General features: G+C 46.4%; 1 protein-coding gene across 1 annotated transcript; it reads left to right on the top strand.

Moving 5' to 3' along the window:
* Positions 1-12323: 12323 nt before the first annotated feature.
* Positions 12324-23390, top strand: zbtb8b (zinc finger and BTB domain containing 8B). Its single transcript, XM_036970847.2, has 5 exons — positions 12324-12452; positions 13064-13251; positions 13507-14452; positions 14829-15007; positions 20093-23390. Exons 2-5 carry the CDS (start codon positions 13078-13080, stop codon positions 20462-20464), a joined length of 1671 nt encoding a protein of 556 aa, XP_036826742.2. The 5' UTR covers positions 12324-12452; positions 13064-13077; the 3' UTR covers positions 20465-23390.
* The last annotated feature ends 3317 nt before the right edge of the window (positions 23391-26707 follow it).

The raw sequence follows: 26707 nt of genomic DNA, 5'->3' as shown, positions 1-26707 counted from the left end.
TGATATATCATCTAGTTGTCTTTGATATATCATCTAGTTGTGTCACGTTCTGACCTCTATTTCCGTTGTTTTGTATTTATTTAGTATGGTCAGGGCGTGAGTTGGGTGGGCAGTCTATGTTTGTTTTTCTATGTTTTGGGGCATTTCTATGTTTTCGGCCTAGTATGGTTCTCAATCAGAGGCAGGTGTCATTAGTTGTCTCTGATTGAGAATCATACTTAGGTAGCCTGGGTTTCACTGTGTGTTGGTGGGTGATTGTTCCTGTCACTGTGTTTGTTGTCACAGGATAGGCTGTATAGGTTTTTCACGTTCCGTTTGTTGTTTTGTAGATAAGTTATTTCATGTATCGTTCATTTTCCATTAAAGAACATGAGTAATCACCACGCTGCTTTTTGGTCCGCTTCTCCTTCTACAGACGAACGTCGTTACAGAATCACCCACCCCAACAGGACCAAGCGGCGTGGTAACGGGCAACGGCAAAAGCAGCAGCAGGAGAAGCAACAGCGGCGCAAAGAGGAATGGACTTGGGACGATGTGTTAGACGGCAAGGGTTGCTACACATGGGAGGAGATCCTGGCGGGAAAGGTAGCCTGGGTTTCACTGTGTTTTGGTGGGTGATTGTTCCTGTCACTGTGTTTGTTGTCACAGGATAGGCTGTATAGGTTTTTCACGTTCCGTTTGTTGTTTTGTAGATAGGTTATTTCATGTATCGTTCATTTTCCATTAATTGTCTTGTTCTTCTCTGTCATATCATCTAGTTGTCTTCTCTGTCATTATCTAGTTGTATTCTCTGTCATATCGTCTAGTTGTCTTCTCTGATATATAATCTAGTTGTCTTCTCTGACATATCATCTAGTTGTCTTGTTCTTCTCTGTCATATCATCTAGTTGTCTTCTCTGTCATCATCTAGTTGTCTTCTCTGATATATAATCTAGTTGTCTTCTCTGACATATCATCTAGTTGTCTTCTCTGATATATCATCTAGTTGTCTCCTCTGATATAGCATCTAGTTGTCTTGTTCTTCTCTGACATATCATCTAGTTGTCTTATTCTTCTCTGTGATATTCGCTAGTTGTCTTGTTCTTCTCTGACATATCATCTAGTTGTCTTCTCTGTCATATAATCTAGTTGTCTTGTTCTTCTCTATCATATCATCTAGTTGTCTTCTCTGTCATATCATCTAGTTGTCTTCTCTGTCATATAATCTAGTTGTCTTGTTCTTCTCTATCATATCATCTAGTTGTCTTCTCTGTCATATCATCTAGTTGTCTTCTCTGATATATAATCTAGTTGTCTTGTTCTTCTCTGTGATATCATCTAGTTGTCTTCTCTGTCATATAATCTAGTTGTCTTGTTCTTCTCTGTCATATCATCTAGTTGTCTTCTCTGTCATATCATCTAGTTGTCTTCTCTGTCATATCATCTAGTTGTCTTCTCTGTCATATCATCTAGTTGTCTTCTCTGTCATATCATCTAGTTGTCTTCTCTGTCATATCATCTAGTTGTCTTGTTCTTCTCTTTCATATCATCTAGTTGTCTTCTCTTTCATATCATCTAGTCTTCCCCCTCCACACCCACCTTCTTTTCCTCCCTCTCCTCCCCCTCCCCCCCTGTACTGTCAGACTGTTTTCTCAGACTGTATTGTGAGACAGTATTGTCAGACTGTATTGTGAGACAGTATTGTCAGACTGTATTGTGAGACAGTATTGTCAGACTGTATTGTCAGACTGATTTCTCAGACTGTATTGTAAGACAGTATTGTCAGACTGTATTGTGAGACAGTATTGTCAGACTGTATTGTGAGACAGTATTGTCAGACTGATTTCTCAGCCTGTATTGTGAGACAGTATTGTCAGACTGATTTCTCAGACAGTATTGTCAGACTGTTTTCTCAGACTGTATTGTGAGACTGTATTGTGAGACTGTATTGTCAGGACCTCTGGCATTGGACACAGATAACCCTGTAGGGAACCAGATCTGCCTTCCTTTTAGTCCAGAGGGGTGAATCTCTCCCTCAGAAGGAATGAGACAATTAGGTTCTCTGTGTCTGCCTGCCTGTCTGCCTGCCTGTCTGTCAGAGAGAGAGAGAGAGAGAGAGAGAGAGAGAGAGAGAGAGAGAGAGAGAGAGAGAGAGAGAGAGAGAGAGAGAGAGAGAGAGAGAGAGAGAGAGAGAGAGAGAGAGAGAGAGAGAGAGAGAGAGAGAGAGAGAGAGAGAGAGAGAGAGAGAGAGAGAGAGAGAGAGAGAGAGAGAGAGAGAGAGAGAGAGAGAGAGAGAGAGAGAGAGAGAGAGAGAGAGAGAGAGAGAGAGAGAGAGAGAGAGAGAGAGAGACTCCCCAGAGACTGGAGAGGCAAGAAGCAGAAAGAGGACCGTGCAACGGGGTCACCACAGACTCACTGTGGCTGCGGTGACTTTCACTGGTGCCAGGTCCCTGACTGCCGGCGAGGCCCCCAAGAGCCACAGGCAGCCATTGTGCTGTCGCTGCGGAAACCAGCCTCTTCATGTCAGGCATGTTTTTCTGTTTGTTTTCTTTTTTTATGTCTTTAAATGTGGACAAGGGGGAATGTTTCCCTTCTCTGTTCTCTTCTCTCCCTTCCTTCTCTCTCTCTCTCTGTTCTCCACCGACCCATCCACATTAGTTCATTTTCTGATCCCTTCCTCTCCCCCCACCCCTCCTCCTTGACCTCCTCTTCCTTCCCTGAAGTCTCCCCTCCCCCCTCTCTCTCTCTCTCTCTCTCTCTCTCTCTCTCTCTCTGGAGATCATCATTGTGAATGTATTTAGTTGTAGACAGTCCCCTGTCTTTGTTGTGGTGTTGTGTCTTCCCTCTCTCTCTCTCTCTCTCTCTCTTAGAACTTTACGAGGTTCTGGCACAAAAGCTTGTTTTCTTTTCTTGAAATGGACACAACTCTAAAACAGAAAAACCTATCCTTAAGAATCTCCAACGTTCCCACGCTAAACCAATTGTCTTCTAAAGATTAAACAAGCAACAAGAACAGAGAGAAAGAAAGAATCGGATTATGATTCCACTTCCCATAATGCCCCACAGTCATACCAAGAACAACACATTCAGAGAAAAAAACTGTTACCGTTTGTACTGCTCTCTCTCTCTCTCTCTCTCTCTCTCTCTCTCTCTCTCTCTCTCTCTCTCTCTCTCTCTCTCTCTCTCTCTCTCTCTCTCTGTCTCTCTCTCCCTCTCTCTCTCTCTCTCTCTCTCTGTCTCTCTCTCCCTCTCTCTCTCTCTCTCTCTCTCTCTCTCTCTCTCTCTCTCTCTCTCTCTCTCTCTCTCCTCTCTCTCTCTCTCTCTCTCTCTCTCTCTCTCTCTCTGTCTCTCTCTCTCTCTGTCTCTCTCTCTCTCTCTGTCTCTCTCTGTCTCTCTCTGTCTCTCTCTCTCTCTCTCTCTCTCTGTCTCTCTCTCTCTCTCTCTCTCTCTTCTCTCTCTCTCTCTCTCTCTCTCTCTCTCTCTCTCTCTCTCTCTCTCTCTCTCTCTCTCTCTCTCTCTCCTCTCTCTCTCTCTCTCTCTCTCTTCTCTCTCTGTCTCTCTGTCTCTCTGTCTCTCTGTCTCTCTGTCTCTCTGTCTCTCTCTCTTCTCTCTCTCTCTCTCTCTCTCCCTCTGTCTCTCTCTCTCATTCGCTCTCCCCTCTCTCTCTCTTTTTCTCTCTCTCCCTATCTCTCTCTCTTTTCTCAATCGCTCTCCCTCCCTCTCTCACACTCTCTCAATTCAATTCAATTCAATTCAATTCAAGGGCTCTCTCTCCCTATCTCACAGTCTCTCATTCTCTGTCTCTCTCCCTCTTTCGCTCTCTCTCTCTCTCTCTCATTTGCTCTCCCTCTTTCGCTCTCTCTCCTCTTTCTCTCTCTCACTTTCTCATTCGCACTCCCTCTATCTATCTCATTCTCTCTCTCTTTCATTCGCTCTCCCTCTCTCTCTCTCTCTCTCTCTCTCTCTTTCTCATTTGTTCTCCCTCTCTCTCTCTCTTTCTCATTTGTTCTCCCTCTCTCTCTCTCTCTTTCTCATTTGTTCTCCCTCTCTCTCTCTCTTTCTCATTTGTTCTCCCTCTCTCTCTCTTTCTCATTTGTTATCTCTCTCTCTCTCTCTCTCTCTCTCTCTTTCTCATTTGGTCTCCCTCTCTCTCTCCCCTCTCTCTCTCGCTCTCTCTCTCTCCCTTAATCACTTCATCCTGACAGTAGTGTTTTCACCACATCAAACACTCAACACATTATTTTATGGGTCGTGGAGAAAGAGAAAGAGGAGGAGAAAAGAGAGAGTGTAAAAATGAAAGAGTTTAGGCTGATTCATCTTGTCCCCGCTCAGCCTACGCACGTGGCCCAGCATCGTTTGGTGATCTAATATTAGTTACTGTTTTGAAAACACTAAAACAGACACAGAAGACTGTGGTTCCAGGGTTCTGTGGTTCCAGGGTCCCGTGACACCAGGGTTCTTTGGTTCCAGGGTTCCGTGACACCAGGGTTCTTTGGTTCCAGGGTTCCGTGACACCAGGGTTCTTTGGTTCCAGGGTTCCGTGACACCAGGGTTCTTTGGTTCCAGAAGACAGAAGAAGATTGTTATTAAGACGAGTCCCACACAGGACTATGGCTGAGTCTCTGCTTCATTGAAACATAGAAACTTATTTTCTGCCTGCTTTCTGTTTTACGTCAAGAAAGAAGTGAGAAAAGAACCAGATGGACTGTTGACACAATGTTGGTTAAACTTTCCCCGTAGATCATTCATTGAAGTCAATAGGAGATTTGCACAAATAACATATCACTATGACTATGTAGCAAAACAGGATGTTAGCTGGCAAGACTCAGGATGGTGGAAGGATCCTAGTACAATGTCACCATGCAAGTCAACTTCTCCCTTCTCTCTGACTTGGAACTCAGACACCTTTTCACTTCCCATAATCCTGTCAGGGTTACGCCTCTGGTCAGTGTGTTATCTATCACAGAGCCATCCAGACAACACTCTGCAATAAGCCCCTAAAGCAACATTAGAAAACTGCTGTCTGTTCTCTTAGACATCCAGGGTTTAATAATAGACTTCCTGGGAATGGATCACTGTGAGTCTGCAGGAGGAGTGGAAGACAGGAGGATGGGAGAGAAAATGAGAGAGAGAGAAAAGAGGTGAGAGAGCAAAGAGGAGAGAGAGAGAGAGAGGGGGGGAGAGAGAGAGAGAGAGAGAGTAAGGAGGAAAGGAGAGAAGAGGAGAGAGAGCAGAGGAGCGAGAGAATAGGAGAGAGAGGAGAGAGAAGAGAGAGAGGAGAGAGAAAAGTGGAGAGGGAGAGAGAGAGAGAGAGGAGAGAGAGGATAGAGAGAGAGAGAGAGAGAGGATAGAGAGAGAGAGAGAGAGAGAGGAGAGAGAGAGAGAGAGAGAGAGAGAGAGAGAGAGAGAGAGAGAGAGGAGAGAGAGAGAGAGAGAGAGAGAGAGAGAGAAAGGAGGAGAGAGTGTGAACCGAGAAGACTAAAGAGCTAGAGATGGGTTTTGATGGTCACTTTAATAATGGTAATTGATGGGAAATGATGTAAAATATATCACTAGCCACTTTAAACAATGCTACCTAATATAATGTTTACATACCCTACATTATTCATCTCATATGTATTCGTATATACTGTACTCTATATCATCTACTGCATCTTTATGTAATACATGTATCACTAGCCACTTTAACTATGCCACTTTGTTTACATACTCATCTCATATGTATATACTGTACTCGATACCATCTACTGTATCTTGCCTATGCCGCTCTGTACCATCACTCATTCATATATCTTTATGTACATATTCTTTATCCCCTTACACTTGTGTCTATAAGGTAGTAGTTTTGGAATTGTTAGCTAGATTACTTGTTGGTTATTACTGCATTGTGGGAACTAGAAGCACAAGCATTTCGCTACACTCGCATTAACATCTGCTAACCATGTGTATGTGACAAATAACATTTGATTTGATTTGATGTCTGTCTGTGTTGGGAGTCCTAACAGTCTGTCTGACCCAGCAGGAGGATGGGAGAAAAAATGAGAGAGAGAGAAAAGAGGAGAGAGAGCAAAGAGGAGAGAGAGAGAGAGAGAGTAAGGAGGAAAGGAGAGAAGAGGAGAGAGAGAAGAGGAGCGAGAGAATAGGAGAGAGAGAAGAGAAGAGAGAGGAGAGAGAAAAGTAGAGAGAGAGAGAGACGAGAGAGAGAGAGAGAGGTGAAAGAGAGAGAGAGAACGGAGAGAGAGAGAAAGGAGAGAGAGAAAGGAGGAGAGAGTGTGAACCGAGAAGACTAAAGAGCTAGAGATGGGTTTTGATGTCTGTCTGTGTTGGGAATCCTAACAGTCTGTCCGTGTCAAGACCCAGCAGTACAGTGGTATTCACTTACCTTGGCACTTTTCCTATTTTGTTGCCTTGCAACCTGGAATTAAAATAGATTTTTGGGCGGGTTTGTATCATTTGATTTAGACAACATGCCTACCACGTTGATGATACAACACATTTTACATTGTGAAACAAACAAGAAATAAGACAAAAAAAACAGAAAACTTGAGCATAACTATTCACCCCCCCAAAGTCAATACTTTGTAGAGCCAGTTTTTGCAGCAATTACAGCTGCAAGTCTCTTGGGGTTTGTCTCTATAAGCTTGGCACATCCAGCCACTGGGATTTTTGCACATTCTTCAAGGCAAAACTGCTCCAGATCCTTCAAGTTGGATGGGTTCTGCTGGTGTACAACACTCTTTTAGTCATACCACATATTCTCAAATGGATTGAGGTCTGGGCTTTGACGAGGCCATTCCAATGCATTTAAACGTTTCCTCTTATATTTAAATGTTTCCCCTTAAACCACTCAAATGTTGCATTAGCAGTATGCTTAGGGTCATTGTCCTGCTGGAAGGTGAACCTCCGTTCCAGTCTCAAATCTCTGGAAGACTGAAACATGTTTCCCTCAAGCATTTCCCTGTATTTAGCGCCATCCATCATGCCTCCAGTTCTAACCAGTTTCCCAGTCCCTGCCGATGAAAAACATCCCCACAGCATGATGCTGCCACGACCATGCGTCACTGTGGATGGTGTTCTCGGGGTGATGAGAGGTGTTGGGTTTGCACTAGACAGTGTTTTCCTTGATGGCCAAAAAGCTCAATTTTAGTCTCATCTGGCCAGATGCATTTTAGTTCACCAAACGTGGTGGGCAGCCCTCTTTTGGCAGGTTTGTTGTGGTGCCATATTCTTTCCATTTTTTAATAATGGATTTAATGGTGCTCAGTGAGATGTTCAAAGTTTCTGATATTTTTTTACAACCCAGCCCTGATCTGTACTTCTCCAGAACTTTGTCCCTGACCTGTTTGGAGAGCTCCTTGGTCTTCATGGTGCCACTTACTTGGTGGTGTTGCAGACTCTGGGGCCAAGAACAAGTGTATATATACTGAGATCATCACACGCAAAAACTAACGCACACACACGCACCAAACACACACACACACACACACACTAACGAACACACACACACACGCACCAAACACACACACACACACACACACACACACACACACACACACTAACACACACACATACCCAAAACGCACCAAACACACACGCACCAAACACACACACAAACACACGCGCACACACACACGCACACTAACACACTCACACGCACGCACGCACACACACACGCACACACACACACACACACAAACACACACACAAACACACGCGCACACACACACGCACAATAACACACACACTCACACGCACGCACGCACACACACACACACACACGCACGCACGCACGCACGCACGCACACACACACACACCACCACCACTGCCTCCTCCATGTTTGATCACTGTTTCAGAGTCGTCTCTCTGGAGCCCCAGTCTGAATTCCTTCCTATCGTTCTGGTAAATTCAACCGTTTCATGGTACATATGAGACAGCGAACGCCACCACCACGGTCCAGGGGCCTTACCCTCTCTCCTCCTCCATTGTCTCTGGTCTTTAATCAGGGCCTCTCTGTGGCTGAGCCTGACGTGGTGCGTTGTCTCCGCCTGGGAAAATACCTCGGGCCCTAAGTGTCTGTTAGGAGATGTAACAGAGACCACAGGGACTGCGAGGGATACAGTGTGTGTGTTTGTGTGTAGTGGCGTGTGTGTGTGTGGTGGCGTGTGTTTGTGTGTGTGAGTGTGCGAGTGTGTGTGTGCGTGTGGTGGCGTATGTGTGTGTGCGTGTGCGAGTGTGTGTGTGTGTGTGGGACTGTAGTCCCTGGTACCAGTGTACAGTATAACAGCCCTTTGGGTGACCATTTTCTAAATTGTTCTTGGACATCACAGATGTGATTTTGAGATGTGATTTTAAGATGTGATTTTAAGATGTGATTTGAAGCCTCAGGGGGGCGGCTGAAGACACACATCGGTAGGGTTAAGAAACCCAGGGGGGGGGGGGGGGGGGGGGGTTCTGATCATTACCATGGTAAAATCTGTCAAAATCTGTTTAGGTTTTGATCGATCAATCATTTGATCTGTAATGTCCGTTTTGTTTTTACACATGAATTTATTACAAAGTAATAATCGGCAACATAACAGATAGTCTTATTGATGATCAAGCCACTTCATCTGGTGAGTATAGAAGACATACACAATGCTAGTCTGGAACAAAGACTGGTCACAGTCTATTAACTACAGACCTGACATGAGATGGAAAAAAACAGGATCAAGGAACCAAAGTCACCTCCCTGAGGTCATCTCAGTTCTGCTGTGTTGGGACATCATGTTTTTCCCAGGAGTACGTTGGGTCAGTCTAAGACTCTTGAGTTTTTCCTGACTGTCTGAGCTGGCCAGGAGTGACTCACGGTCCTACTGGTTATAACTAGGATACAGAGTTATTCCTCTGTCCAGTAAGGTCACGTGGTTAGGAACAACTCTGGTCTCCTAGCTATCTAGGGTGGGAGAACTCTCCTCCATCAGGGATGGAGACCTACCTCCATCCCTCCATCCTCCATCCCTCCATCCCTCTATCCCTCTATCCCTCTATCCCTCTATCACTCCATCCCTCTATCCCTCTATCCCTCCATCCCTCCATCCCTCCATCCCTCCATCCCTCTATCCCTCTATCCCTCCCTCCCTCCATCCCTCCATGCCTACATCCCTCCCTCCCTCCCTCCATCCCTCCCTCCCTCCCTCCATCCCTACATCCCTCCATCTCTCCCTCCCTCCCTCCATCCCTCCCTCCACTTGGTCACACACCAGAGTGGTGGTTTACACTGGGTTATATTAACCAATAAGCATTCAGGATTAGACCCAACCGCTGTATAATGAGTTATATTAACCAATCAGCATTCAGGATTAGACCCAACCATTGTATAACGGGTTATATTAACCAATCAGCATTCAGGATTAGACCCAACCATTGTATAATGGGTTATATTTAGGTTTATGAGCTTGAAGGGAGTTGTTATGGGGCTCCATAAATTAGATTTTCAAAAGGGTTATGGAGGCCTGATGTACGCCTATTCAGTGGTGTCCTCAGGCCCACCACCAAGCCTGTGTGTGTGTGTGTGCGTGCGTACGTGCGTGCGTGCCAGCGTGCGTGTGTATGTGTGTGTGTGTGTCTTTGTGTTCTACCCAGTTAACCACGGGAAAATCTCTATAACAAATAAGAAGTCCACCGCCCAGTCAAACCCGGGACCCCTCGGGGGTGTGAAACTCCAGAAGGGTTGTTAGTGGATTAGGCTGAAAGGGTGCGGTCGGTTCCTCAAAGGAACTATTTGTTTACTTTCGCTCTGTCCTAAAACAAAAAAGGGAACTCGTTTTACTCCGGAACAAATAAACATGCATTCTTCAAAGGACAACGTAGGCAAGGAGCATGAGGAGGGCGTGGCGTAGGCAAGGAGCATGAGGAGGGCGTGGCGTAGGCAAGGAGCATGAGGAGGGCGTGACGTAGGCAAGGAGCATGAGGAGGGCGTGGCGTAGGCAAGGAGCATGAGGAGGGCGTGACGTAGGCAAGGAGCATGAGGAGGGCGTGACGTAGGCAAGGAGCATGAGGAGGGCGTGGCGTAGGCAAGGAGCATGAGGAGGGCGTGGCGTAGGCAAGGAGCATGAGGAGGGCGTGGCGTAGGCAAGGAGCATGAGGAGGGCGTGGCGTAGGCAAGGAGCATGAGGAGGGCGTGACGTAGGCAAGGAGCATGAGGAGGGCGTGGCGTAGGCAAGGAGCATGAGGAGGGCGTGGCGTAGGCAAGGAGCATGAGGAGGGCGTGACGTAGGCAAGGAGCATGAGGAGGGCGTGGCGTAGGCAAGGAGCATGAGGAGGGCGTGGCGTAGGCAAGGAGCATGAGGAGGGCGTGGCGTAGGCAAGGAGCATGAGGAGGGCGTGACGTAGGCAAGGAGCATGAGGAGGGCGTGGCGTAGGCAAGGAGCATGAGGAGGGCGTGACGTAGGCAAGGAGCATGAGGAGGGCGTGGCGTAGGCAAGGAGCATGAGGAGGGCGTGGCGTAGGCAAGGAGCATGAGGAGGGCGTGGCGTAGGCAAGGAGCATGAGGAGGGCGTGGCGTAGGCAAGGAGCATGAGGAGGGCGTGGCGTAGGCAAGGAGCATGAGGAGGGCGTGGCGTAGGGCGCGAGGTAGGGCGTGAGGTAGGGCGTGAGGTAGGGCGTGGCGTAGGCAAGGAGCATGAGGAGGGCGTGGCGTAGGCAAGGAGCATGAGGAGGGCGTGGCGTAGGGCGCGAGGTAGGGCGTGAGGTAGGGCGTGAGGTAGGGCGTGGCGTAGGCAAGGAGCATGAGGAGGGCGTGGCGTAGGCAAGGAGCATGAGGAGGGCGTGGCGTAGGCAAGGAGCATGAGGAGGGCGTGGCGTAGGCAAGGAGCATGAGGAGGGCGTGGCGTAGGCAAGGAGCATGAGGAGGGCGTGACGTAGGCAAGGAGCATGAGGAGGGCGTGGCGTAGGCAAGGAGCATGAGGAGGGCGTGGCGTAGGCAAGGAGCATGAGGAGGGCGTGGCGTAGGCAAGGAGCATGAGGAGGGCGTGGCGTAGGCAAGGAGCATGAGGAGGGCGTGACGTAGGCAAGGAGCATGAGGAGGGCGTGGCGTAGGCAAGGAGCATGAGGAGGGCGTGGCGTAGGCAAGGAGCATGAGGAGGGCGTGGCGTAGGCAAGGAGCATGAGGAGGGCGTGGCGTAGGCAAGGAGCATGAGGAGGGCGTGGCGTAGGCAAGGAGCATGAGGAGGGCGTGGCGTAGGCAAAGAGCATGAGGAGGGCGTGGCGTAGGCAAGGAGCATGAGGAGGGCGTGACGTAGGCAAGGAGCATGAGGAGGGCGTGACGTAGGCAAGGAGCATGAGGAGGGCGTGGCGTAGGCAAGGAGCATGAGGAGGGCGTGGCGTAGGCAAGGAGCATGAGGAGGGCGTGGCGTAGGCAAGGAGCATGAGGAGGGCGTGACGTAGGCAAGGAGCATGAGGAGGGCGTGGCGTAGGCAAGGAGCATGAGGAGGGCGTGGCGTAGGCAAGGAGCATGAGGAGGGCGTGGCGTAGGCAAGGAGCATGAGGAGGGCGTGGCGTAGGGTGCGAGGTAGGGCGTGACGTAGGCAAGGAGCATGAGGAGGGCGTGGCGTAGGGCGCGAGGTAGGGCGCGAGGTAGGGCGCGAGGTAGGGCGTGATGTAGGGCGCGAGGTAGGGCGCGAGGTAGGGCGTGATGTAGGGTGCGAGGTAGGGCGCGAGGTAGGGCGTGACGTAGGGCGCGAGGTAGGGCGTGATGTAGGGCTTCAGGGCGCAAGCTGCCTGCGGTAGGAACAACCCTTTGGCGCTGGTGTAGGTCTGACTGACAAGGTATGGAGTTCAGCTTCCTAACCTATCTGAAAGGAATGGACAGAGTTCAGCTTCCTAACCTATCTGAAAGCAATGGAGAGATTTCAGCTCCCTAACCTATCAGGCAGTAAGGTGGAACTATTATTTATGACTATCTACCAACCCCTATCCAATTCCCTTGGATCTGAAGACCCTAGGGAGTTACTCCAACTCAGGAAATGCCTCACTGACAATGTGTGTATTTTGCCCAACATTTATGAACTGCAATAACTACATTTCAGAACTGTAAACAATTGAAATGGAATGGACCCCATCCCTGTTTACCAAACAGGTTGAAGAGAAACACAAGCAACAATCCCTATTTGCACATAAGAGGTTCATCACGCGATTATATTGTGGGCTAACGCAGTGATTTTCTGCCCTCTGGTGATGATAAATACATCTACAGGCTATATCTTTAAAAGCCCACCCCAGTCTAGTTTTACATGATGTGATTGGCTGATCGCCTCTCTTAGACGCCACATGACATTTCTCTCGTATCTCATTGGTCGAATCTTGTGACTCTCACACAGAATGGAGAAATGAGGAAGTGGGTTGTTGTTGTGGTTAGCTAGCTAGCTAGCTGCTGAGGCTACAACAATTTATCCACCAGTGTGTTAACTTACGACTAATTTCAAGGTTGAGTCAGGTATCGTTGTTTTTATACTTGTTTAAATGTTTACATTTTATGTTCATTTGTACGGAATGTTTGATAAATGTAACGCTAGCTAGCTGACAGAGTTTTCTAGCATAGACAGATGGGTTACTATAGTTATCAATACATTGTATTCTAGCTAGCTACAAAATATAGCTACTTCTACATTTGTGATTCTACAAAAGGTACTGGAGACGATGGAAAAACCTTTCTCCTAGCTAGCTACTATCGCTTTAGTGTAGAGATTTCTCCTCAGAGCCTTTCTGTGGTTATCAGTTATGGATCTTCTCTTCAAGGCAAGGTGAGGGTGTAGTTAGTTGTTGACAGGGGTCACATGAATGTACTGCACCAGGAGGTCAAAGGACTGGGGTGGAAGGTTGAGGAGCGTGAACTGGCTGAGGGGTTTGTTTACTAGTACATAGGCAGCCCTATGCTTTCTACATCTCTCTCTCTCTGCTCACCCTCTTTCTCTGTCTTATCTCACATTGCTCTCGCTCTCTCAATCCCTCTCATTCTCTCTCTCTCAATCCCTCTCATTCTCTCTCTCTCTCTCTCAATCCCTCTCTCTCCCCTATCTATCTAATCTAATTATATCTATCTATCAGAAAGAATTGTGGAGATGGAGGTGTCAGGCTACCAGTCCAAGCTGCTGTGTGAGCTCAATGAGCAGCGGAAGAGAGACTTCTTCTGTGACTGCAGTATAGTCGTGGAGGGGCGGGTCTTCAAGGCCCATCGCAACGTCCTATTCGCCGGCAGCGGCTACTTCCGAGCCCTATTGGTCCACTACCTACAGGTGAGTCGTTTTATTAAGTTGAACGTGGGATTGATACAAAATGTGTAATTAAGGAGCCTGTGTATTATTTTACTAGATGCTTTCACGTGTTTAAAAAGAAAGGTAAATTGATAATGCCATAGTAACCCAGTTGGCCCATGGCACTCCTGTGGAAAGGACACTGGTTGAGTAAACTCTGATCTCAGTGCTAATCTAGTTTTATAGCCTGTTTACAATATACTTTACTTCCTTGAATCTCTCTACCACCCTCCTCAGGACAGCGGTCAGCACCACAGTACAGCCTCTCTGGACATCGTGACGGCCGAGGCCTTCTCCTCCATCCTGGACTTCCTGTACTCGGGCCGACTGGACCTGCGCAGCGACAACGTCATCGAGGTGATGTCAGCGGCCAGCTACCTGCAGATGACTGACGTGGTGTCCTTCTGTAAAGGCTACATCCGCTCCTCTCTGGAGATCTGTAACAGGGAGAAAGAGAGGGATAGAAACAAAGAGAAGGAGAGAGACGGTCCGGCTGACAGTGGAACCCCAGCCATGCCACCTCCCTCTTCCACCGCCTCTGTAGCTGTAACTCTTCCTTCGTTGTCACTGGAGGGAGACGGAGTTACTCATGTACGTTCAGAATCCCCCCCTTCCACTGTCACAGACCCCCCATCCTCGGCAGCAGCCCTCCCCAGGGTCCCCACGCCCCCCGGCCCTAGCAGAGACTCTGAGAGCGACTGCAGCTCCAGAGGGGAGTTCCCATCTCGTGTTATTGTGGGCCGGACCCCACACGGACACGGGGACCATGTGATGAACCCCCTTTCCTCTGGGTTGACCCTAGAACTGGTGCGCCCCAAGATCGAGTACGACCCCGATGACGAGCCCGAGGAGGGGTCTCCCGATACCAAAGACCTGACGTTGTTTATGGGACCCCCCCTCCACACCCACCACCCAGACCACCTCCATGACAGGCTGGCGTCCTCCAGCCCTTCTCCCAGCAGCGAGCGCTCCTCCCTGGGCTTCGGGGGCTGCCACGCCAGGCAGTTCATGGATGTGCTGTTGAGAGGCGGCTCCAGCCCCCACAGGGACAGAGGGGAGCAGGGCCAGATGTTTTCCCAGGGAATGGGCCTCTGGGGTGGGGGAGGCAGGGTGGATGAGGGTCTGGGGATGGGTGGGTCCTCTATCATGGAGATACAGAGCGACTGGTACGGAGAGGACACAGGTAATGACATTCAGTTAGTTTTATCTCTATAAGGTTTTACATAAAACTTTAGTTTCTTCTTGTTTCTTTTTTTGTGTTTTTTTTTCTTGCCACTATCAGGCTTTGGTTTAGGCTTTGATTTAGGGGCCAGAGGGTTTCTTTCTACTTTCATGACAAGAAGATTTGCTTTTAAAAAAGACCAAATTGTGACGTTATATTCACTTTATAACATCGACTGAAGGACTCGTTAATGCTGCAGGTGCTTGGTGGTAACAGTGTGTACTGTATAGTTAATTGTTTAATTGACTTTCCTCCCCTGCAGGAGATGGCTTGGTGGTGTCGGTTTGTTCTGTAGATTGATTGATTCATTGTTTAATATGACTTTCCTCCCCTGCAGGTGATGGCTTGTTAGTGCCGGTGAAGCTCCACAAGTGTCCGTTCTGCCCGTACACCGCCAAGCAGAAGGGCATCCTGAAGAGACACATCCGCTGTCACACTGGAGAGAGACCCTTCCCCTGTGAGACATGTGGCAAGAGGTTCACAAGGCAGGAACACCTCCGCAGTCACTCACTCAGCGTAAGAGAGAGAGAGTGTGTGTGTGTGTCTGGTGTGTGTGTGTGTGTGTGTGTGTGTGTCTGGTGTGTGTGTGTCTGGTGTGTGTGTGTCTGGTGTGTGTGTGTGTGTGTGTGTGTGTGTGTGTGTGTGTGTGTGTGTGTGTGTGTGTGTGTGTGTGTGTAAAAATACAAAGACAGACATTGATCTTTTGTAATGGACCATCTCCCCTTCTGTCACGGGGTGTCTGTGTGTTTACATGCCATTGGGTTCTTCATCATGAGGACACCATTATCGTGGTCATGTCTGTGTGTTTGTCAGTCTGGGGGGGGGTATTGCGGCTTCTATCAATGTAATTGTCTGCATCGTTGTCTGAACCAATCCCTCATATGTGTTTTAATATATTTACACTACCAGTCAAAAGTGTTAGAACACTTCATTCAAGGGTTTTTTCTTTATTTTTACTATTTTCTACATCGTAGAATAATAGTGAAGACATCAAAACTATGAAATAAAACATATGGAATCATGTAGTAACCAAAAAAGTGTTAAACAAATCTCTATATTTGAGATTCTTCAAAGTAGCCAAACTTTGCCTTGATGACAGCTTTGTACATTCTTGGCATTCTCTCAACCAGCTTCATGAGGTAGTCACCTGGAATGCATTTTAAATAACAGGTGTGCCTTGTTAAAAAGTACATTTTGTGGAATTTCTTTCCTTCTTAATGCGTTTGAGCCAGTCAGTTGTGTTGTGACAAGGTAGGGGTTGTATAGAGAAGATAGCCCTATTTGGTAAAAGACCAAGTCCATATTATGGCAAGAACAGCTCAAATAAGCAAAGAGAAACGACAAGCCATTATTACTTTAAGACATGAAGGTCAGTCAATCTGGAACATTTCAAGAAATTTGAAAGGGTGGCTACTTTGAAGAATCTCAAATATAAGATGTATTTAGATTTGTTTAACACTGTTTTTTTTTGGTTATTACATTATTTAATTTATGTTATTTCATAGTTTTGAAGTCACTAACCCTGGAATGAGTCAGTGTTCTAACACTTTTGAATGGTACTGTATCTCTGACCACCATCCAGTCCCAACCTTCAGCTCCCCTCAACCCCTCCCATCTATCTCTGACCACCATCCAGTCCCAACCTTCAGCTCGCCTCAACCCCTCCCATCTATCTCTGACCACCATCCAGTCCCATCCTTCAGCTCCCCTCAACCCCTCCCATCTATCTCTGACCACCATCCAGTCCCATCCTTCAGCTCCCCTCAACCCCTCCCATCTATCTCTGACCACCATCCAGTCCCATCCTTCAGCTCCCCTCAACCCCTCCCATCTATCTCTGACCACCATCCAGTCCCATCCTTCAGCTCCCCTCAACCCCTCCCATCTATCTCTGACCACCATCCAGTCCCATCCTTCAGCTCCCCTCAACCCCTCCCATCTATCTCTGACCACCATCCAGTCCCATCCTTCAGCTCCCCTCAACCCCTCCCATCTATCTCTGACCACCATCCAGTCCCATCCTTCAGCTCCCCTCAACCCCTCCCATCTATCTCTGACCACCATCCAGTCCCATCCTTCAGCTCCCCTCAACCCCTCCCATCTATCTCTGACCACCATCCAGTCCCATCCTTCAGCTCCCCTCAACCCCTCCCATCTATCTCTGACCACCATCCAGTCCCATCCTTCAGCTCCCCTCAACCCCTCCCATCTATCTCTGACCACCATCCAGTCCCATCCTTCAGCTCCCCTCAACCCCTCCCATCTATCTCTGACCACCATCCAGTCCCATCCTTCAGCTCCCCTCAACCCCTCCCATCTATCTCTGACCACCATCCAGTCCCAACCTTCAGCTCCCCTCAACCCCTCCCATCTATCTCTGAACACCATCCAGGCCTTCAGCTCCCCTCAACCCCTCCCATCTATCTCTGACCACCATCCAGTCCCAGCCTTCAGCTCCCCTCAACCCCTCCCATCTATCTCTGACCACCATCCAGTCCCAGCCTTCAGCTCCCCTCAACCCCTCCCATCTATCTCTGACCACCATCCAGTCCCAACCTTCAGCTCCCCTCAACCCCTCCCATCTATCTCTGAACACCATCCAGTCCCAACCTTCAGCTCCCCTCAACCCCTCCCATCTATCTCTGACCACCATCCAGTCCCAACCTTCAGCTCCCCTCAACCCCTCCCATCTATCTCTGAACACCATCCAGTCCCAACCTTCAGCTCCCCTCAACCCCTCCCATCTATCTCTGAACACCATCCAGTCCCAGCCTTCAGCTCCCCTCAACCCCTCCATCTATCTCTGAACACCATCCAGTCCTTCAGCTCCCCTCAACCCCTCCCATCTATCTCTGAACACCATCCAGTCCCAACCTTCAGCTCCACTCAACCCCTCCCATCTATCTCTGAACACCATCCAGTCCTTCAGCTCCACTCAACCCCTCCCATCACTCTCTGAACACCATCCAGTCCCAACCTTCAGCTCCCCTCAACCCCTCCCATCTATCTCTGAACACCATCCAGGCCTTCAGCTCCCCTCAACCCCTCCCATCTATCTCTGAACACCATCCAGGCCTTCAGCTCCCCTCAACCCCTCCCATCTATCTCTGAACACCATTCAGTTCTTCAGCTCCCCTCAACCCCTCCATCTATATCTGAACACCATCCAGTCCCAGCCTTCAGCTCCCCTCAACCCCTCCCATCTATCTCTGAACACCATCCAGTCCTTCAGCTACCCTCAACCCCTCCCATCCATCTCTGAACACCATCCAGTCCTTCAGCTACCCTCAACCCCTCCCATCTATCTCTGAACACCATCCAGCCTTCAGCTCCACTCAACCCCTCCCATCTATCTCTGACCACCATCCAGTCCCAGCCTTCAGCTCCCCTCAACCCCTCCCATCTATCTCTGAACACCATCCAGGCCTTCAGCTCCCCTCAACCCCTCCCATCTATCTCTGAACACCATCCAGGCCTTCAGCTCCGCTCAACCCCTCCATCTATCTCTGAATACCATCCAGTCCCAGCCTTCAATTGACTAAGGTTTTCAAATCACCCAGCAGCGCTATTTGCAGAGTTAGCTCCAGGTAAATGTTGTCCTTCTTCAACCATTCCTGAACCTGCGTCCAGAAACAAGCTACATATGGACAGTACCAAAACAAGCTACATATGAACAGTACCAAAACAAGCTACATATGAACAGTACCAAAACAAGCTACATATGGACAGCACCAAAACAAGCTACATATGGACAGTACCAAAACAAGCTACATATGGACAGTACCAAAACAAGCTACATATGGACAGTACCAAAACAAGCTACATATGGACAGTACCAAAACAAGCTACATATGGGCAGTACCAAAACAAGCGACATGTGGACAGTACCAAAACAAGCTACATATGAACAGTACCAAAACAACCAAAACAAGCTACATATGAACAGCACCAAAACAAGCGACATATGAACAGTACCAAAACAAGCTACATATGAACAGTACCAAAACAAGCTACATATGAACAGTACCAAAACAAGCTACATATGAACAGTACCAAAACAAGCTACATATGAACAGTACCAAAACAAGCTACATATGGACAGTACCAAAACAAGCTACATATGAACAGTACCAAAACAACCAAAACAAGCTACATATGAACAGCACCAAAACAAGCTACATATGGACAGTACCAAAACAAGCTACATATGAACAGTACCAAAACAAGCTACATATGAACAGTACCAAAACAAGCTACATATGAACAGCACCAAAACAACCAAAACAAGCTACATATGAACAGCACCAAAACAAGCTACATATGGACAGTACCAAAACAAGCTACATATGGACAGTACCAAAACAAGCTACATATGAACAGCACCAAAACAAGCTACATATGGACAGTACCAAAACAAGCTACATATGGACAGTACCAAAACAAGCTACATATGGACAGTACCAAAACAAGCTACATATGAACAGCACCAAAACAAGCTACATATGAACAGTACCAAAACAAGCTACATATGGACAGTATCAAAACAAGCTACATATGGACAGTACCAAAACAAGCTACATATGAACAGCACCAAAACAAGCTACATATGAACAGTACCAAAACAAGCTACATATGGACAGTACCAAAACAAGCTACATATGAACAGCACCAAAACAAGCTACATATGAACAGTACCAAAACAAGCTACATATGGACAGTACCAAAACAAGCTAGTTTTAATGACTCCAAGCTACAGTTGAAGTGGGAAATTTACTTAAGAGTCATTAAAACTAGTTTTTTTCAACCTGTATGGTACAGCTGTACATTTTCTTTCTACAATTTTGGTCTTTAATTCAAACACTTTCTTCCCCTTCTACTTGTTGCTTCCAGTTTTTGCCGTAAGGCTACAATCAAATTGTTGTTTTGGAGCGAAATATTTTGATATATTTTTGTTAGCTGCATGTGTGACGACTCCACCAGTCATATTTGTGATATCATTAACAAAGATTATAAAACTAATTTAAAATATATTTTTCCCAAAATAATATATATATATTTTTTAATCAATTATTATGTTTAACCATTATATTTTATTGTAATATTTGTTCTGTCCTTCCTGGTGAAATAAAACTGAAATTACAACCAGATTTTTATGGATTGTTTTAAAAATAGTGATTATTTTGGAGATTTTCATTTTCAAATAACCGAAAGTAAGAGGTTGTAATCTGAATAAAGAGACATTCTTACTAATCTGATAGAGAACCAGTTCTGATATAAATATCACTTTTATATGACTGAAGCCTTTAGTGAGCTTCAATGCATTAATCATTTCAGCCCTCTTGTTTTCATTTTCATTATATAATGGAGTCTTTGTGTGTGTGTGTGTGTGTGTGTGTGTGTGTGTGTGTGTGTGTGTGTGTGTGTGTGTATTGATGACGATGTTTACATGTCTTTGTCTCTGATACCCAGGTGTGTGTGTGTGTGTGTGTGTGTATTGATGCCGATGTTTACATGTCTTTGTCTCTGATACCCAGGTGTGTGTGGGTGTGTGTGTGGGTGTATTGATGACGATGTTTACATGTCTTTGTCTCTGATACCCAGGTGCACCGCTCCAGTTGGCCCGTGGTTTGTAAGGGGTGCAGACGAAGCTTCACTGGAGCCCTGTCCCACGGACTGAAGCGCTTTGGCCTGTGTGACAACTGTACCTGTGTTACGACCACGGGCCACGACGACTCACCTCCCGCCCACATCAACCTCGACGGCCAACCAGAGGCCATGGAACGCGGGGACGGAGACAGTGATTGGCCCAGGTTCAGGGATGATGCTGATGACATGGAGGCCGGGGGAGGGATTATAGAGCACCTGGGGGAGAAGGGGAAACCACACGGACGACTGTCAGAGATCCCATCCACAGTGGACATGAAGGAGAGGAGACAAGGAAAGGAAGAATTTAACTTTCAGACACAGTTTTAGTCCTATCTTGCAGTCTTCCTCCCCCAGTGGTTTAATTAGGGGAACAATCCAAGACTGAGACAGAGGTCCATGTTAACTTTGTCTTGGCTACTATTTTTTACCAAAATAACTGTGGAACAGAATCAGAACTGCATGACCATAAGAGGACTGGGTTTTCCCCTAGGAGAAAGGCATTGTGTTGTCCCTAGGAGAAAGATCTTGTGTTGTCCCTAGGAGAAAGATCTTGTGTTGTCCCTAGGAGAAAGATCTTGTGTTGTCCCTAGGAGAAAGATCTTGTGTTGTCCCTAGGAGAAAGATCTTGTGTTGTCCCTAGGAGAAAGACATTGTGTTGTCCCTAGGAGAAAGAGAAAGACATTGTGTTGTCCCTAGGAGAAAGAGAAAGACATTGTGTTGTCCCTAGGAGAAAGACATTGTGTTGTCCCCAGGAGAAAGACATTGTGTTGTCCCTAGGAGAAAGGCATTGTGTTGTCCCTAGGAGAAAGGCATTGTGTTGTCCCTAGGAGAAAGGCATTGTGTTGTCCCTAGGAGAAAGGCATTGTGTTGTCCGTAGGAGAAAGGCATTGTGTTGTCCCTAGGAGAAAGACATTGTGTTGTCCCTAGGAGAAAGACATTGTGTTGTCCCTAGGAGAAAGACATTGTGTTGTCCCTAGGAGAAAGGCATTGTGTTGTCCCTAGGAGAAAGGCATTGTGTTGTCCCTAGGAGAAAGACATTGTGTTGTCCCTAGGAGAAAGGCATTGTGTTGTCCCTAGGAGAAAGGCATTGTGTTGTCCCTAGGAGAAAGGCATTGTGTTGTCCCTAGGAGAAAGACATTGTGTTGTCCCTAGGAGAAAGGCATTGTGTTGTCCCTAGGAGAAAGACATTGTGTTGTCCCTAGGAGAAAGACATTGTGTTGTCCCTAGGAGAAAGACATTGTGTTGTCCCTAGGAGAAAGACGTTGTGTTGTCCCTAGGAGAAAGACATTGTGTTGTCCCTAGGAGAAAGGCATTGTGTTGTCCCTAGGAGAAAGACATTGTGTTGTCCCTAGGAGAAAGAGAAAGACATTGTGTTGTCCCTAGGAGAAAGACATTGTGTTGTCCCTAGGAGAAAGAGAAAGACATTGTGTTGTCCCTAGGAGAAAGACATTGTGTTGTCCCAAGGAGAAAGGCATTGTGTTGTCCCTAGGAGAAAGAGAAAGGCATTGTGTTGTCCCTAGGAGAAAGACATTGTGTTGTCCCTAGGAGAAAGAGAAAGACATTGTGTTGTCCCTAGGAGAAAGACATTGTGTTGTCCCCAGGAGAAAGACATTGTGTTGTCCCTAGGAGAAAGGCATTGTGTTGTCCCTAGGAGAAAGGCATTGTGTTGTCCCTAGGAGAAAGGCATTGTGTTGTCCCTAGGAGAAAGACATTGTGTTGTCCCTAGGAGAAAGACATTGTGTTGTCCCTAGGAGAAAGACATTGTGTTGTCCCTAGGAGAAAGACATTGTGTTGTCCCTATGAGAAAGACATTGTGTTGTCCCTAGGAGAAAGACATTGTGTTGTCCCTAGGAGAAAGAGAAAGACATTGTGTTGTCCCTAGGAGAAAGACATTGTGTTGTCCCTAGGAGAAAGACATTGTGTTGTCCCTAGGAGAAAGACATTGTGTTGTCCCTAGGAGAAAGACATTGTGTTGTCCCTAGGAGAAAGAGAAAGGCATTGTGTTGTCCCTAGGAGAAAGACATTGTGTTGTCCCCAGGAGAAAGACATTGTGTTGTCCCTAGGAGAAATACGTTGTGTTGTCCCTAGGAGAAAGACATTGTGTTGTCCCTAGGAGAAAGGCATTGTGTTGTCCCTAGGAGAAAGACATTGTGTTGTCCCTAGGAGAAAGGCATTGTGTTGTCCCTAGGAGAAAGGCATTGTGTTGTCCCTAGGAGAAAGACATTGTGTTGTCCCTAGGAGAAAGGCATTGTGTTGTCCCTAGGAGAAAGACATTGTGTTGTCCCTAGGAGAAAGGCATTGTGTTGTCCCTAGGAGAAAGGCATTGTGTTGTCCCTAGGAGAAAGACATTGTGTTGTCCCTAGGAGAAAGGCATTGTGTTGTCCCTAGGAGAAAGACATTGTGTTGTCCCTAGGAGAAAGGCATTGTGTTGTCCCTAGGAGAAAGACATTGTGTTGTCCCTAGGAGAAAGACATTGTGTTGTCCCTAGGAGAAAGACATTGTGTTGTCCCTAGGAGAAAGACATTGTGTTGTCCCTAGGAGAAAGGCATTGTGTTGTCCCTAGGAGAAAGGCATTGTGTTGTCCTTAGGAGAAAGACGTTGTGTTGTCCCTAGGAGAAAGACATTGTGTTGTCCCTAGGAGAAAGACATTGTGTTGTCCCTAGGAGAAAGACATTGTGTTGTCCCTAGGAGAAAGACATTGTGTTGTCCCTAGGAGAAAGACATTGTGTTGTCCCTAGGAGAAAGATATTGTGTTGTCCCTAGGAGAAAGGCATTGTGTTGTCCCTAGGAGAAAGCCATTGTGTTGTCTCTAGGAGAAAGACATTGTGTTGTCCCTAGGAGAAAGACATTGTGTTGTCCCTAGGAGAAAGACATTGTGTTGTCCTTAGGAGAAAGGCATTGTGTTGTCCCTAGGAGAAAGGCATTGTGTTGTCCCTAGGAGAAAGGCATTGTGTTGTCCCTAGGAGAAAGACATTGTGTTGTCCCTAGGAGAAAGGCATTGTGTTGTCCCTAGGAGAAAGACATTGTGTTGTCCCTAGGAGAAAGGCATTGTGTTGTCCCTAGGAGAAAGACGTTGTGTTGTCCCTAGGAGAAAGACATTGTGTTGTCCCTAGGAGAAAGACATTGTGTTGTCCCTAGGAGAAAGGCATTGTGTTGTCCCTAGGAGAAAGACATTGTGTTGTCCCTAGGAGAAAGATATTGTGTTATCTGTCGTGTCTTTGGCATCATTAAAGTGAAGACTTATTTTATCAAATCAATTCTCTGTAATTATTATTACGTGATTCAACTAATCATGTAACTGTAATTAACTAGGAAGTCGGGGGCACCAAGGAAAATATTCAGATTACAAAGTTATAATTTTCCTTGTCTAACTTTCAGATATTTTAATACCTGATCAATTAGTCTTCTAACTAATGAATTATTATTTACCTCACGTCAGTCTCATACATCTTAGAATTGTTGATTATCTGCACGAACCCAGCCTTTACTATGAATCATCCATACACCCATTGTCTTAAATCATTTATTTACTAACTAACTAAATAATCACAGAAATGCATAAACAAACAAACAGTAGCTATGGTTACAAGGAAATGATAGAGGAGGTTCCCTAGTGGGCTGAGCCGATATGACGGCTCGGTGGACAAAGGGAAGTGGGTGTGGACTGAGAAGGGGGTGTGGACTGAGAAGGGGGTGTGGACTGAGAAGGGGGTGTGGACTGAGAAGGGGGTGTGGACTGAGATGGGGGTGTGGACTGAGAAGGGTGGGAAAGACAAAAAGAGTCACTACAAGGTTGATAATTATATTAATTGAAATGTTACAGTTTTTTTCTCAATTGCTAAAACACAATTTCTGAAACCTTGCTCCATTTCCTGAAAACATGAAACACAAAACCTCATCTTCAAAGCACTATTTACATAACCTCTGACTCCTCTTGCAAAATGAAACATAACGCCTCAAAACAGTTTTTACCTGTTGTTCATAATCAAACCCTGCTCTCAAATCATAAACAAAGAGATCAAAATGATATACACTCTCAAGCAGTCAGTAAACTATACACCGAAAAATAGAAAACACAATGTTTAAAACATACAATTCTCAGGGAGAAGTACAACATTTTTATAAAAAAAAATATTCATATTTTTCCGTCATTGTCTTTTGATGAACGAAAACATGTTCTATCATAGTAGCTCAAAATGGATCAGAAATTACTACTCTGCTTTGCTCTTTGCAATTTAGTTTTTTGTTCTTCCTCCTCCTTGTACCCCTATTTTTACAGTACTGTACCCTGCATCTCACAAACGTGTCCTTTGTCTCTGTGATACTGTAATTCTTGTTCTTTGTTGATATGAGCCTGCAACCAGTCAAAATCTATTGAGCAGTCGGTACTGTTAATAAATGGAAAGCACAATGTTCAGGGCCATACAGTTTGTCCATGGTACAGTATACAGCCCACAATGCACTGCACTACAGTATACAATTCTAAAAGGGACAAAAATCAAAGGAGTAAACATGTGACCAATGTGCTTCGTCTTGTCTTTGGGCTGGGTCAGGTCAGAGCACTTCGACGACATCACAAGCAATATTGTCCCTCCTGAGGCCAACGGGGGAAGAAGCCTCTTGTGTGCCGTTTCCAGCCCTGACATGATTCCTCACCTATATCACCACAGGCTAAATCCATGGCTTGCAGCAGGTTTACTCTGGTGTAGGGGTTGTCTATCATACACTTTCCATCTCAAAGAGGAGAAAAACTCCTCAATCGGATTCAGGAAAGGCCAGTATGGAGGGAGGTACAAGTTCATAAACTGCCCATTGATGTTAAACCATTCCTTTACCTGAGCAGCTCGGTGGAAACTGACATTGTCCCACACTATCACATAGGTGGGAATGGGATTCTCATTTAGCTCTTAACCCTGCTGCTCTTGAACCTGCTGCTCAAATAAAATATCTCTTAGATTGGCAATAAATCTTAGAAGGTGCTGGGTGTTATATGGCCTGAGTGTAACATGGTGATGTAGAACACCATGGTTGCTGATAGCAGCACAGACTGTGACATTGCCACCTCGTTGACCAGGGACTTCAACAATGGCCCGCTGTCCAATCATGTTTCGGCCTCACCTTCACCTCTTTGTTAGATTGAAGCCTGCTTCATTGACAAAGATGAACTCACGGGGTCTGTCCAAGGATTCCAAGTCAAATATTGTCTGTGTCGAAATACAATATACTGTATGTAGGATTTTGTAAGTCGTACAGAGACAGTGCTATACTGTAGAGTACAATTAGGCTTCTGATTCACACACATTGTATGTACTGAAGAGTAATGTCATTCACATAGTATGTGTTAGTACTGTAGACAATCTGGATTACAGTAAATGTTTCTGAATGTACACTTACTTGCACATACTGAGCTCGTCGGTTCTTTCACCCTTGGTGAGTTGCGCTCAAAAGGTACTCTGTATACTTGTTTCATTCGCATCCTGTTACGATGGAGGACACGGTCAATTGTGGAAATGCTCACACTGTCGATTCCCTGGAAGTGTGTGTGTTGTCTTGTATCCCTCGTTCCTGGATTTCTCTGAGTCGTATTGCATTATCTTGAAGGACCATGCCAACTATAACGGCCTCAGGCTCCCTAGTGAATACAGCTGACCTTCCACCTGCATGTGGCAGCCTTGCAATTCTACACAACGTAGTTGTGCAGTTACAAAACATATTCATGCAGTACAATACATACAGTGATTCACTTTACACATGTCTATTGAAACAGCTGCATATAGAGTAGTACAGTAAATTTGCAATTACAAATATACAGTAGTATCCTGTACCTGTTCTCTTCTCTGAATGTCCTTACTATGGTGGACACAGAACATCGGCTCAAATTGGGTTGCACTCCAAGTCCTGCTTCCCTCATTGTCAGTCCATGGACAAGAACGTGGTCTATGACTGTTGCTCGAATTTCATCAGATATTTCCACTATTTCTCTTCTTCTTCGTCCTCCTCCTTTCTTGCCCTCCTCCTCCTCTTCCTCCTCATCGCCCACCTCGCAAACGCACTCGTCCTCGTCCTCTCACATTGTTTCTTCTATCCATTCTCAGACTTTCTCCTTCCCACCTTCAACAACCTGTTTGCTCTCTGAACTGGCTTATATTGGTTGTGTCGCATCATTCGAAACAGGTTAAATCAATTTTGAGTGGTTGCCTACCTGGTTAAATAAAGGTGAAATAAAAATGTAAAAAAATCAGTGACATGTGTTCTCTATTTGTATTTGACTGTTGCCACTTGTGTTTACCAGTATGGATGACATGTGCATTAGAGTGCAGAATGTGTTTAGAGTTTTGCTGAAAAGTCTTAAGTGAGATCTGCAAATTGTGTTTTACCATGTGAAATGGTTTAAGGTATTGACAACAGACTGCATAATTAACTAAATGAGTCCAGGCAACTGAGAACTTTGTTCAGCCAATGGGTTTTAGTGTTTTAGCACTTGAGAAAAACTGCAATCCTTTGCACGTGAACACTCACTCGTTCGGGAATAATTGCAATCAGTATATATTTACGCTCAGTGTGTCGTCG

Source organism: Oncorhynchus mykiss, chromosome 30, assembly GCF_057628025.1.
Source record: "Oncorhynchus mykiss isolate SJ-2025 chromosome 30, ASM5762802v1, whole genome shotgun sequence".
In the NCBI taxonomy this organism is placed as follows: domain Eukaryota; kingdom Metazoa; phylum Chordata; class Actinopteri; order Salmoniformes; family Salmonidae; genus Oncorhynchus; species Oncorhynchus mykiss.
The sequence above is the reverse complement of the archived record's forward strand: the minus strand, read 5'-3'. Positions and strand labels throughout refer to the sequence as shown.